At 36.5% G+C, this 14,927-nt stretch overlaps 1 protein-coding gene across 2 annotated transcripts in view; it reads right to left on the reverse strand.

The window, feature by feature from the left end:
- Positions 1 to 14,927, reverse strand: part of LOC311183159 (desmocollin-3-like) — a gene marked incomplete at both ends in the record, with an annotated part of 77,827 nt that overhangs the window by 15,356 nt on the left and 47,544 nt on the right. For both annotated transcript variants that reach the window (XM_084252447.1, XM_084252448.1), the window contains 7 exons: positions 94 to 228; positions 3,931 to 4,097; positions 6,134 to 6,278; positions 7,738 to 7,893; positions 10,479 to 10,598; positions 11,890 to 12,089; positions 13,950 to 14,034. In XM_084252447.1, coding sequence (XP_084108573.1) covers positions 94 to 228; positions 3,931 to 4,097; positions 6,134 to 6,278; positions 7,738 to 7,893; positions 10,479 to 10,598; positions 11,890 to 12,089; positions 13,950 to 14,034 — 1,008 coding nt within the window. The remainder of the gene's footprint in view (positions 1 to 93; positions 229 to 3,930; positions 4,098 to 6,133; positions 6,279 to 7,737; positions 7,894 to 10,478; positions 10,599 to 11,889; positions 12,090 to 13,949; positions 14,035 to 14,927) is intronic.

Consider the following 14,927-nt stretch of genomic DNA (forward strand, 5'->3'; position numbering starts at 1 on the left):
TGCTTCAAAGTATGCTACATATTCTATCCATTCCAATTAAATAACAAATGACTATTGACCAAGTATAGAGAGATTGTAATAAAACAGACTCACAGCATTTTGTCTGAAAGTGGGTGGATTGTCATTTGAATCTTTGATTGTTATGAAGCAAGTCGATGTACTCATCAGTCCAAAAAATTGACCATCCATGTCTTGCACTTTCATTATCAGTACGTATTTGTCTGCAACCTGAAAACAAAGAAAATATTTAGTTTTGAAATCTTTTTTTAGATTTATAAATGAAACCTCAATTGTACATTATTCTGTCTTTGCATAGCCATGCATTTATTTGATTTTATATTTGCATTTGGTAGATAGGAATAGAATTGAAAAGGTAGACAGAGGCTACATTACAAAGAGCAGCAGTAAGAATTTAGATGTATGCTTTAAATAGCAGTAACAGGAAAAAGCTTTGTGGGAAGCATAGAGGAGGACAAATTGAGAACACTTGAGTTTTAGAAAGACTAGTTTTTTTTTTTAGTAAGAGTAGTGAAGAAACTTCAAGGAATTTTTGTCCCCAAATGTGCAATTGGCATCTTGAAGTTTTATCTGATTCTGAATTATTTCAGTTAACATAATTACCAATTTTCTATTTTAGTTTCTCTTTGGGTGTTGATAGAAACTGACTTTATTAGAAATAATATTCATTTAAAAAAAGTCTGGTATAATTTAGAGCAAACTGAACTGGAGTCAAAGAAATCAGTTGAAGAGTTTCTGAAATAGTCTAAGGTGGTGCATAAAAATCTGAGGCTGAGTAATTAAGACAGAGAGTAAGGATGACAGAAAAGTCATTTGAGAGTCAGAATTTAGTTGAACTTAATAATGTTTTAAAAAAAAGAGAGCGTTAAGAATGATGCTCAGGTGTCTTCAGTGAATGGATAAGTAAATAGGTGAATCAACAACAAATACAGATGGAAAGACAGTTCTCTGAAGAAGTTAACATTTCCTCAAGGTTGTAAAGGAGGGGTGAAAAGAATAAGTGCAAACTGGTCCAACCACTATGGAGAGCTGTGTGGAGATTTCTGGACCTACTAAACATAGAGCTTCCATATGATCCAGCAATTCCACTCCTAGGTATTTACCCAAAGGACACAGAAACATCAATTCCAAAGAACACCTGCACCCCTATGTTTATAGCAGCACTGTTTACAATAGCTAAGCTTTGGAAACAACCCAAATGCCCAAAAATAGATGACTGGATCAAGAAGATGTGGTACATATATACCATGGAATATTACTCAGCATTCAAAAAAGATAAACACATGCAATTTGCAGCAACATGGATGGCGCTGGAAGGGATCATGCTCAGCGAAATAAGCCAAAAAGAAAAAGAAAAATACCGGATGGTCTCACTCATAGCAGGAATCTAGAGAACTTAAATAAGGGACCAGGAAAATGAATATAAGAAAGTGAAAATCAAAATCAACAGAAAACTATGAACCAGAGACACTTTTTGGGGGGTGCGGGGCGGGAGGGGAAGGATTGGGGTCAGAATGGGGCGTTTGCAATTGTATGGGGGAATATAAAAATAAAATTTATTATTTAAAAAAAAGAATAAGTTTTATTTGACATATATTGAATTATATGAGTCTATGGGAAATCTAAGAACTAAGGACCAAAAGCCATGTGGATACAAGGTCTCATATTTATAAGAGAGATCATAGCCAGAAAAAACCAATCAGGGAGTGTCAGGGAGTGATCAGTATGTAGATATGTAGGGTAAGGTAAAAAATCAGGCTTTTCTGCCCTCCCGCCATCAGGATAGATGAGGGAACCCTGTGATCCTGAATGCATGCCTGATGGCGGGCACCTGAAGTGGGTACACCTGCGCTAAGACTGTGCTTTTTTAAGGGCGGTGTCACGGAGACGCCAGCAGAAGCAGAAGAAGCCAAAAGAGAAGCCGTGAGAGATCACCAGAGAGCCCAGATAGAGTGAAGACTTGCTGGGGGCTGGGAGGACTGCCAGCCTCCCGGCCCCGCAGCACCCCTGCCTGCATATGCCTGGTGAACCCCAATAAAAGACCTCCAAAAACCCACTGAGGACTCTGACTCCTCCTTTACCCTGTCTGCATGGGATCAGAAAAACTGCACTGTGTCCTGTCCTGCCCCCTACAAGATGGTAGTTGAAATTACGATAGCAATCTGATTATCTAGGAGAGTTTAAAAGAAAAGTGGAAGATAAAAGGACAGCAGCAAACAAGCATGGGAGATAAAAAGACAAAGCAAAGAATACTAAAGAAAGAAAAAATAATCAGAGACGTGAGAGAAAAACTAGAAATGCAAGGGGGAGTTATAGTACACACCAACAATAAATAGGAGAATAGTTATTGTTTATCAGTTGTTGAATTGGCAAATAGAAAGCTACTGTTGACTTATGCAAATACAGTCCCTTTGGCGATGTGATTGCCATCAGTTTATGACAATCACCTGTGTTGCATTTCTACCCTAGCTTGCTATTCTTTAGCCACCCCTATAGTCTTTCACCTTTCTTCCTTTTTGGTTTCCTTCTCCCTCTTCGGCTGTCTTCATTTTCCTTATCTCCCTTCCATACTGGAAACCATTCTCACCCTGAAATGGTTCTCCACAAACTGTCCCACAACCCTCTGCTACTGTTTTCTCTTTTGCTAAATTGACTCTTTATCTCACTTGTTCATATTTTTTCATTGGTTTTTTGTTCTCACAGCATACTTTGTGGTTGTTCCCCACAAAATCCCATTCAATTTTTTTGAACAAGCAAACAGACCTGCTTTTAACCCCGATCTGTATCTTACAAGCTGTCTACCTCAAATTGTCTAAATTTTCTACGTCTAATTTTTCAGTATGTGAAAAGTGAGGAAATTGCATTTGATTGCTGGATTCACACATATATCTCTGCTATTCAACAGACACAAAAACACATTCACTCTGTCCTTCCCAAATTTCCCCTATATTATTACCATTATGTGTTTTATCACATAAGATGTTGTAACCCCATAAAAATGATGTTAAAGCCTTTGTTCTATTTTTGATTCCTTTTCATGCGATTTCACCTTCACTCTTTTTGCTTTAAGCATCAAACCCCATTGATCTCTTCTTTATATTCTCTCTCCGGTCACACTGTTCCTTCTACTTATTTTATTTGTAATGGGAACCAGAGATGTTCTAACAAAGTTATTTTGTACATATAAAATTGATTAATCTATCTCACTCAATGCATATATAGGTTGAATATAGGTTGACAAAATGCACAAATAACAACAAAAATTACAATATTCAGTACAATAATTTGACACGAGTAAACCAATCTTTCTGACAGTCATGTTTGCCCCTCATTGATTGGATATAACAACTCTCTAGACAAACAAGGAAATTATGAAGATAACTTTATACACAAAGTTTGAAGTGTTATTTACATGAAATATGCTATTATTATCATTCAAATGGTATTATAGATTTTTAATAATCGATCAACTTTATCTCAACTCATTCTTTCCTGATAAAAAACATACATCTGGAATAACTGGATAAGAATTAGGGTATGATCTATACTCATGGAACAAAACATTAATTGTCTACAGGAGAAGTAGAGCTTTTACTGAGCTGGAACCAACCAGTTGCACACAAAAAATAAAACAATATTCAATATTGACAACTTTCATTAGAAATATCTTTTGTCCCCATTCCTCCTAAACACTAGTGGATCGGTACTTTTATACCTTATAACTTCTTTTACATAAGGAAACAAAAGTAATATTAAAAATAAGTGACATGACCAGGTATTCTTATTGTCTTATGACTAAATAAAATAAAATGAGAAGCTCCTAATTCACAGGATAGTAAATTCCAGTTAATGGGTGGGAGGGAGGGGGCTCAACCCTCAGTAAATGAATAATCTGCAGAGTGTGAAAGTTACCTCTCTGTCCATATTATGAGAGACGGTTGTGATTACACCTGTGCTGGGATGCACAGAAAAGAGTCCAGGCGATCTTGGTGTTTGCTCCAGAATGCTATACTTCAGTCGTGTGTGCATGGTGTCTGGTTCATCTCTGTCTGTGGCACAAACCATGCCCACTGTTGTACCTACATGTTTAAAAAAAATTTTAGCTTCCAGAATTAGAAAATGCGTTTAGAAGTATCTACATTTTTGAAATTTTAACCATGATGGAAACCTAATTTAAAATATATTTCTTACCAGAAGAATTCCATCTTTAGATAGTACTGATGAAGATGATTTGAAATTTATCATGTAAAACACTTCGAAGCTAGGAATCAAGGTATACTTTAACTTTGCTGGAAATAAATTACTAAAAATTTATTTAAGTGTCACTCAAGAATAATTTCAACACTCATTTCCATGTATTTCAATAACCAGCCTTACTGGAGAGATAAAATCATGTCTACAAGCATCAGATTCTTTAAAATAAACTTTTGATTAATAGATTAATGATGACCAATTTGGGGTATAATTATATAGATGGTAAAGTTTAACTTTCAACAGCCCAATCTTCCCTTCTATGGTATGTTCTGACCATCTTTGGATTCCTATCCTACAGTGTCAGCCCCATTAATTTCTCTAGAAGGGTATTCATACTACTTACCACTTGGGGAGAATTTAAGACACCTGTTTCTTCAGTTAGTGCTATTAGTATTTGTTATACATATGGAATGTAAGAATACTGCCCTAATAAAATACAAAGTGTTTCCTGTATCAGAGTACACAGGTGGTATTTTTATAGTGTAAGGATGGTGTTCTAATTCCCATGACAATGTGATCCACTTTTCCTATGGCCCTTTATGTAAGGCTGGCCTGAGAAAGAATATAGAGGCAAATATTGGATATCCTTTGTCCAAACCCTGTTTGTGAGTTTAGACAAACCCAATGCACACCAATTAGTTCAGAATATCACAGTCTTAAAAACTGAACCTACTGATGTGAGATGTTTAAAGTACATTGGGTTGACCTGGGCATCAAAGTGTTTGTCTTGATTCTTCTGTTACTGCCAAAGATAATAGAATCCTCAAGAAAGAGTTTGAAACCACCCACCCCTCTTTGAAAAAAAAAAAAAACTGTAACAGAGTCATAGACTTGTGAAACAGAAACATTATAGGTCATCTAATGCAATTAAGTCATTTTACAGGTCAGAGAACTCAAAGGGACTTCCATGAGTTCCCACAGTAAATTAATAACAGACCCTGAAACAAAACCTAGGTTTCCTAAACTCCAAAACAGTGATTTTCATTTTTTTAATTGTACCATGTGAGTAATAGAGGTTAACATCGATGACATCAAATTATCAAAGTAAAATATTAAGGGAAATAGCAGATATAATAGTGCAGTGAAGATCTGAGTAGGAACGTTGATAGGCAAGTGAGTCTATGTTCTTTCAACTTTATTGCGCGTGGTTATTTTCCATATTGCAAGTCTCACAAGACATAGTGAATACCACATGAAGGACCAACTAAGCTATAGCACCTTTCCACACTTGAGAGCAAGTGCTTAGGATGCAGAATATGTGATAGTAAATTTCTCTAAAGTTACATCAGTATTTATTCTAAATCAGAAGTAGAAAAGTACTAGTTTTAAGAGAAGAGTTAAAATTGTATGTCCAATTGTCATTAAACTCCTTCATCAATAAAGTCTACTAAAATGCCTATATTTATTTTAGTTTTATTGTATATTCTATCCTGAATATTGACCACCCTACAAACTCTTGATATATCCTGTAAGTTGCACAATTATTGGATTTTGATGAAATTAAATGTATCCTAGTAAGTAGATACTGGCCCAGTGTCATTTCAGAATTATCTAACATTGAGTATAAAAAGTTCAGTGTCTCCAAAATGTACACAAATATTCCTTTTTTTCTTTGAATTATTTTAAGATTTATTTATTTATACAAGCACTGGGGTACAGGCCAGAGGCGCGGGAGGGTGAGAGAATTCATCAGGACAGGAGAGGTCTGCCACGCCATGTGGAAATCTACCTGGCCGGCTGGGAATTGAACCCACACTGCAGAGGCTGGGGACAGCTTTACAGCATTGCGCTCAACCCACTGCGCCACCGGGGAGGCCCATATTCTTAACACAATACATTTTACCCTTAAAAGTTGTCTTACCAAGTCTGCTACTTTCTGGAACTTCAAAATTATAAACTGCTTCTGTGAAAATAGGACGATTGTCATTTTCATCCTCCACTCTGATGGGCAGTGGAAGAGGTAAGTCTGCTGAATAGCCATCTGCAGTTAATGCATAGGCAATCAACTGCAAAACAAGAAAAAAAGTTTTAAAAATCCATAAACCAAAAGTTCTAACTAGAGAGAATATTATGCTTTATCTAGTACCCTCTTTGCAAATCTTTTCTATAATACACTACTTCAAAAATTTCAGTTCAATATAATTTTAATCATCGATGATCAAATGGAGAAAACATTTTAAGTACTATGAAGAGCATCTAGTATTCGGTAGCAATAAAATAAAACCTATGTCATATTACATCACAGGCAGAGACCATTCTGTCCATTTGACTGAAGAATTAAATGTAAATATAGAGACTTGCATTACAGTCCCAATTCTCTCCTTAATTAGAATATTCTATTGGAGAAAACAAACTCACTGCAGTGGGGGAAAACCCTACTGTATCATCTAAATAACATTTCCCATTCTTGTCACTGCCAATCCTTTTATCCTTTTTATTGTTTTACTTCACAATCACATATTGTTAAGAATTTTTTCTAACAAAACACATTTACCAATTTTCACATTGCCAATTAACCAAAAGCAATGTAATGTTAAGTAGAATATATTGCTATTTAGCAAGTGATTACAATAATGAGTTGAAAATTTTCTAGCTAAAAGCAATGTCATGTGGCAGATGTCAATCACATTTGCTTAGATTGATTCTCTTCCCTTTTTTTAGGAAAAAACCTTGCTTGCCTAAGGGGTTCTATATAAACCACAGGAATGACCACTTGACCGCTATAGCATTTACTATATTACACTAAAAATTGTCTGATTTACTCCCTATTGACTGTAAATTAATTCATATCAGAATGTTGGCATAGTAACCCTTGTTTGGTCTCCCAACTTGGTTTCTTATCTAGTTCTCAGAAATTATTACAGCGTTAAAAAGTTAAAAAAAAAAAAAGTTAAAAAAAAAAGAAGTTATAGCAGAAGAGGAAAGAGGACCCCTTCTGGCAGAGGAAGCAGGACATGGCCTGCTAAGGGAAAGCACCGTGATAAAAGAAAAGAAAAGAAAAGAAAAGAAAAGAAAAGAAAAGAAAAGAAAAGAAAAGAAAAGAAAAGAAAAGAAAAGAAAAGAAAAGAAAAGAAAAGAAAAGAAAAGAAAAGAAAAGAAAAGAAAAGAAAAGAAAAGAAAAGAAAAGAAAAGAAAAGAAAAGAAAAGAAAAGAGAGAGAAAGAGAGAGAGAAAGAGAGAGAGAAAGAGAGAGAGAAAGAGAGAGAGAAAGTAAGAAAGAGCATCACATAAATAAAACCAACCTCCCAAAGGCTTACTGGAATTTACATTCAAATACAATTCAACCTCTTGGTTTCATTTCAGACTTACCTAACAGAAATTGAGATTAAAGAGCTGACCAAATATTTCAAAATACTATTTCCTTTGACTTTAGGAGGAGAATGCAAGAAGACAGGAAAGACCAGATGAAGTATCAAAAGAAACATAGTTTAATAATTTGAAGTCATTATATCAATAAAACTCCTACATCAAAAACATCATATTCTTCACGATCCACAGGCCGAGTGCAATATAGATTTCCAGTGTCTCTTTCAATGAAAAACAAATTTAAAGGTTCTTGGTCAACTCCACGCCCACTTAATGAATAGAAGATGGTATAGTTCTGTGCTGCATCAGATTGAACCTAAATAGAAAAATGCAGGTAAATATTTTTTTAACTAAAATGCTATTTCTATAAATGCAGTTTATGTGTTCACAGTTTTCTATTTTAAAGAGAAGACTTTAATAAGATAATAATCACATTTGGCCCTTCATCAATAAACAGCAAGGACTATTTGGCAAAATATTTTTTCAAATGTTCAAATTTAATGAAAACAATGTTCAATACAAATGGTAGCCAAAGAAAATCTTACTGTAACAATAAGGCATAATTTTCCATCTGGTGATTTGTAGAGCTAGAAAAAAAGCTTATTATTGGCAGGGGCGAGGCAAAGAGGGCCTCACATACACTTGCGAAGGGAATGCCAAATTGGTGTGTTTCTTTTTTTTTTTTAAAGATTTATTTATTTATTTATACAAGAATACAAGAACTGGGGTACAGGCTAGATGCATGGGAGGGTGAGAGGATCCACCAGAGACAGAGTGGGGAACAGAACAGGCAGAGTGACTGAAATACATTGCTGAGGGGAGCAGCAGGCGAGACAGAAGAAGTCTGCCTCGCCATGTGGGACCCTTGCCAGCTGGCCAGGATTGAACTGGTGCTGCAGAGGCTGTGGACAGTTTCACAGCGCGGCGTTCAACTGCCTGCGCCACCTGGGGAGGCCCCCAATTGGTGTGTTTCTTTGGTGGGAAGCTGACAAGAATTTAAGGAATGAGCTATGAGAATAAACTGGTATAAGTCTCCTGGTAGAAGGAGCAGAACGTGTAAGGGGACCAAGAGAAGGGTGAGCTTGGAGTGTTCAAGTGGCAACAAGAAGGCCACTGAGGGGCCTCCCTGGTAGCTCAAGGGGTTAAGAGGCAACTTATGAAGCTATTTGAGACACTGCAGCACAAATTCGACCTCCTGCCAGGGAGCTACCCACATGGCATGGCAGACCCTCCTGACTCACCCATTGCTCCCCTTAGCAGTGTATTTCAGTCAGTTGCCTGTTCTGTTCCCCACTCTCTGGTGAATCCTCTCACCCCCCACACCTCTGGCCTGTATGCCAATTCTTGTATGCATAAATAAATAAATCTTTTCAAAAAAAAAGAAAGAAAGAAGACCACTGGGGTCGGAGCAGAGAGCTATGGGGAGAAAGAAGAATCCAGAGCCTCGGACTGTATAAAACAGAAAGGAAGTGAAAGGAATGGGCAGGTTAGTTAAAAACATTAAAAAGTAGCTTGTAGGTGACACCACTGATAGTTGACATCAACCATAGTAATAGAAACTTAAGGGGGAGGGCCTCCCTGGTGGTGCAGGCAGTTGAGCACAGAGCTGTGAAGCTATCTGCAGCCTCTGCAAGGCGGATTCAATCCCGGCCAGCCTGTGAGATACCCACAAGGTGCGGCAGACCTCTCCTGCTGCTTCCCTCAGCAGTGTATTTCAGTCAGTCTGCCTGTTCTGTTCCCTGCTCTATCTCTGGTGAATCCTCTCACCCTCCCAGACATCTGGCCTGTACCCCAGTCCTTGTATAAATAAATAAATCTTTAAAAAAAAAAAAGAAACTTAAGGGGGAAACTTAAGGAGAGATAGGCAAGCATGATAGCCTCACTCCAGCAGTTGTTTTCATTGTATATATCCCATTTTTATCTTTATTAAAAGTAATGACCCTACTTATAAACTTACTGGTTTTTTGGAAAATTAAACTTCCTAGCAGAACACACAGCACTCACTATGGTCTAGTGTTCTTCCTAAGAAGACTAGGCTGCCAGGAGCCCTTCCAAGGAGTCATGCTGGCTTTCACCTCTGTGCCCCGCCCCCCTCTTCCATGTTTATCTCCACAACACTTCTCCATCCTTCAGGACATAGCCCAGATGTTTCCTCCTCCAAGTCTTTTGTTGTTGTTCTTCCATATTTCATCTCAGGACTTACTGTTCATCCCATGAATCCTCAGATCAGCCCAGCTTACCTTTATCAGAATGCTCATCACTCAGGATTGCAAGTATCTGCTACTTGTCTCCTCACTAGATTCATAAACTTCATGAAAGCAAAGGCTATAACTAAATTCATTTCTATCTTTAGAACTTAGAGCAGTGCTTTCCACAGAATACAGTAGGTGCTAAAAAACTAGCTGCTGATAGAATGGATAAATTAATAAAGAATATTAATGGATTCAAGTCTTCCTCATATTACTAGATTTTTAGCGATTTTCTTTTTCTTATTTTACTCTGGTTATATGTCTAAATGTCTTCAATTGGGCCTCCCCAGTGGTGCAGTGGGTTGAGCACAGCTCTATGAAGCTGTCCACAGCCTCTGCAGTGCAGGTTCAATCCCTGACTGGCCAGGGAGCTACCCACATGGCACGGCAGACCTCTCCTGTCTCGCCTGCTGCTCCCCTCAGCAGTGTATTTCATCAGTCTGCCTGTTCTGCTCCCCGTTCTGTCTCTGGTGAATTCTCTCACCCTCCCACACCTCTGGCCTATACCCTAGTTCTCGTATAAATAAATCTTTCTTTAAAAAAGTCTTTGATCAAGTCCATTTATTTATAAAAGTTCAAAGAGTTATTAAACCTGAACAGAACAGATGCCTGAAAAGAAAGCACTCCTCATCAGAAGGGATGTAAAACTTACTTGCTGGAGAAATAAAGGGAAAGGACCCAGGGAATTCTCTTGCATGGAACAGGGAATGGGAGCCCATCTCCTCTTGGCACGCCTGAGAACAGTTTCTTTAGTATGTCTTTTCTTGAGTACCTGATTTTAAAGAGAGAAAAAATAAATAAACAATACTATCCAAGCCTACTTTGCTATAAACTATTGGGTAGCCTAGAATCCTAATACCTTCCTGGAAGTTCAGCTTCAGGAATCATGGAGATTCCAAATAATTAGGTCCAAATAATTAGGACCAAACAATTAGGTCCTTTTGCATCAAAAAGTAAGAAAGAACACACCCAGATCTGAAAGGTTTTATCAAGCAGAAAATTTTGTTTTGTATACTTTTCTAACACTGACTATATGTTCAGGTTAAGAAAATCTTATATTCTTAGTTCTTGTTCAGTTCCAAATGGAGATAGATAACTCATCCTCTCCAGAACAATTTCTAGGGAGTAATTTGTTTCTGCTCAAACCTTATACTCTTAATGTGAACCTGATAAAGAAAACATATGCCCCTCAATGCCTTAACACTGTATGTGAACTGTCCAATATAGTAGCCACTAGCTACATGTGACTATTTAAATTTAATTAAATTGAAATAAATAAAATATAATATTTTGCACTAGCCATATGCTACTAGCTCAGGAGTCATTAATATTGATATTAATACCATATCAGACACTGCAGATTATAGAGCAATTTCATCACTGCAAAATATTCTATTAGCTCTGCAGTGATATACTTTTCATTTCATGGTTTTCCAAGAATGACCATTTCCTGATAAGTAATAAATGACTTTATTAAATACTTATTAAAATGCTAAACAGTCATTTAAATTAACTTATCACTAATACACTTAACACGGATTAGTGTAATCCAGTTAAGCCTTTAATCATCTTTGTGACTACTGTCATAGTAGTATTCTCCAGGGTGCATTATCTAGAACTGTAGCTAATAATCTCCTGAATAAAGGTCAATATCCTGCCGTCCATACTCTTATGCCCACTCAGGAATTTCAATCCTATTTTAACATCAGAATCACTGCTATTAACGTGAACACATACATTTACTATGGGTCAGAAGGGAATGATTTATGCTATCAAGCAATTGCAAATTATTCACACTAATAAAAAGTTCCCAATGCTAATAGAGGGGTAATCAAACTTATACTGAGACACAAAAGCAGTTAGACTTCAGAGGTGGAAACATCCTTCAAGGAGGACGTGTCATTTAAATTGAACCCCAAGTTAGTATTAAGAAGAGCGGTGGGGGGGGTTGCAAGAGGAGAGAAAGGCTATATTCATCCTTCAGTTGTCTTTGCAATTTTTAATGAAGGTATTTAAATAAATAGAAAAAAAAGTGCCTGAAAATATCAATGTATTTTAATTACCTTCTTCTGATGTTCCAGGAACACAATTATCTCTTTCTGTTTCTGATTCTTCGTGTCAGAAAGCCATATGGTGAAGGACCTTTTCTGGTCAGACAACACGACAGCATTGGCTGTGTAAACTGACCCATTATCTAGAACTCTGAAATCAGGGTCACTGGACTGGAGAAGGTCTGCAGAGCTCAGGCACTCTTTCAAATTAACTGCAAATAAAAATGTCCAATGTTTTAAAGTAGAAATGTTTTAAAGTAGAAACACAACTGTGTTTAAAAAGAAAACAACTGTGAAAAATCATTTATACAATCACCAGAAGAGTGGAATGAATTTAACAAAATCATTTTGCATTTACCAAGTATCTTAACCAGTCTCTTTATATGTATTTTTTAATGGTATTTTTTTTTAGTTAAGAAATAAAATTTTTGGTCCTATACTTGTATTAAATGGTATTTTAAACCTTTCTATGCTTCTAAAAGGCTTATGGAAATGATCTTGCTAAAAAAGAAATGTGCAAGGGCCTCTCTCGTGGCACAAGGGGTTAAGTTCAGCGCTATGAAGCTATAGGCAGCCACTGTACCATGAGTTTCAATCCCCAGCCAGGAGCTAACCCACATGGTGTAGCAGACCTCTCCTGTCTCACCCACTGCTCCCCTCAGCAGTGTATTTCAGTAGATTTGCCTGTTCTGCTCTCCACCCTGTCTCCGGTGAATCCTTAAAGCCCCTCACCTCCCCCCTAGACACCTCTGGCCTACACTCCAGCTTCTGCATGCATGCATAAATAAAAATAAGTCTTTAAAAAAACAAAGAAATGTGCATGTTTCAATCATGATAAGGCTGAGTTATATGCACCCTCCTCAAAGCCTGAATAAACAGAAAAGTTTTCCTTAGTAATATCATCTGAGTCTTATAAAATAAACCTGCCGTCAGCCAGAAGGAACATAAGTCTTAAGAAAGAGAAAGTATATGAGTTAGGCATATGGTCAAGTAAGAAATCTAAATTCTTCACAATGGCGATTTTCCCTTATACACCCCCCAAACCGAACCCCAGGAGCCTGCAATTCCTTATATGTTCCTAGTTTTCCAGGGCTCTCCTCTGAAACTCTATATAGTCTTCTCTCCCTGGGAAATTTTGCTGTCTAGTAAACTACTAAAATATAAGTATCCATCTAAGTATTTTGATACTTACCTCAAAAGCATCAAATCCATTCTATTCTTAAACTGTCTTAACAAAAACCAAACTGATAAATAGATGCTTAAGAAATAATGTCCCATAAAATTCATATACTACCCATGTTTAATCTTTTCACTTTAATCCAAATCTGTCACACTTGGAAACATTTAGTCAAGGAGGAGTGGACTTACTTAGAAGTGATGATATGCTTTGCTCTTCACACTTTTAGCAGAGTGATAGACATTTAATACAGTAAACATAAAATATCTGTTTAGCAGATAACACCTGGTCTGGTACCATAGAGAAAACACCCCTAATCTCTCTTTATAACCTTTCCTTTCTTTTTTTCCCTAGGAAAAAAGTAATATTTGTTCAATAAAATTATTGAACAAAAAAAGGTCCTATGCCTTCCCCTGTACCACACAGAAAGTACACTTAGGCAGATCTTTCCAGGTGTTGGGAAAGTTTAATTTTCCCCCAACTTCTCAGTGTACAAATAGCCAACTGACTTCAGTTTCGAATGAATGGCTCACTGTGTGATGTTCCTGGATGCAGTCAACTCTGACCAAAAAAATGCTCTGATTCTCTCAGCAGCTTATCTGTAGTCCTAGTGCTTGGAATCCTAGAGTGAAAAGGCCATGTTCTACATATAATTCTTTCTGTAATATTTAGTGTTTAAACATAAATATCCACAAAACATGAATTAGAGCATTTGCACTAGAATCAGCTATAGAATTCAATTTAAAAAAACAGAACCATGTATTTTAAATTATTTCATGTTGTATCTAATAACAAATAGATTCAGACTAATTACAAAAGGTAAACATTGGATAACATCTTTGCAGTGTCTATTTAAAATGTCTATTTTAAAAAAACACTGTTTTGAAATTCTCACCTCTGCCAACCATTCTGTCTGCCTCTAGTTTGGAAGGTAATTTAAATATCACGTTTTTGCAGGCATCACAAGAAAACCTGAAGACCTATAATTAAAGAAAGTTCACATTAATGGAATGTAGTCTAAAGGACAAAGATTCAGTTATGCAAAATGAATAAATTCTAGACACCTACTATAAAACATAGTACCTACAGTTAATGACACTGTATTGTATATTTGATTTTTTACTGAAAGAGTTAGTCACAATTATTCCTGTCATGAGAAAATAATAATAATGAGGGTGGGAGAAAACTTTTTGGAGGTGATGGATATATGGCATAGATTGTAGTGATGATTTCACAAATATATACCTATCTCCAAACTGACCAAGTTGTATATACAAAATACACACAGCTTTCTATATGTCAATCAAACCTCAACAAGATTTGCTTTTTTTTTAAAGAACAGCCATATGATCATCTTAATAGATATAGAACAAGCAAGTGACAATATCCAAGACCTACTTACACTTTAAAAAATCCTCAACAGAGTATAAATACAAGGAAACATGTTCAACATGATCATGGTCATCTATGAAAAACTTACAACAAGCATTATAGTTAATGGGGAAGGACAGCTCTCCTCTTACATGAGGAAGAAGAAAATGATGCCTACTTTCTCTACTTCTATTCAACTCTGCACTGGGTTTCTAACCAAGGCAATTAAAGTCATCCAAGTGGGAAGGAAGAAAAAAAAAATATCTTTACCTTTACCAATGACAAGATCTTACACATAGAAAATCCAAAGGAATCCACTAAAGAACTATCAAAAATAATAAGTGAGTTCAGCAGGATTTGAGAATGCAAGATCAACATAAAAAATCAAATGCCTTCCAGTACACAAGCAATAAGAGCTATAAAACTGAAATTAAGCCAACAATTTCATTCACAATAGATATTCCATGCTCAAGGATTAGCAGACATATTCCTGAAATCTATC

This window comes from Talpa europaea (assembly GCF_964194135.1).
Source record: "Talpa europaea genome assembly, chromosome: 13".
NCBI lineage: Eukaryota > Metazoa > Chordata > Mammalia > Eulipotyphla > Talpidae > Talpa > Talpa europaea.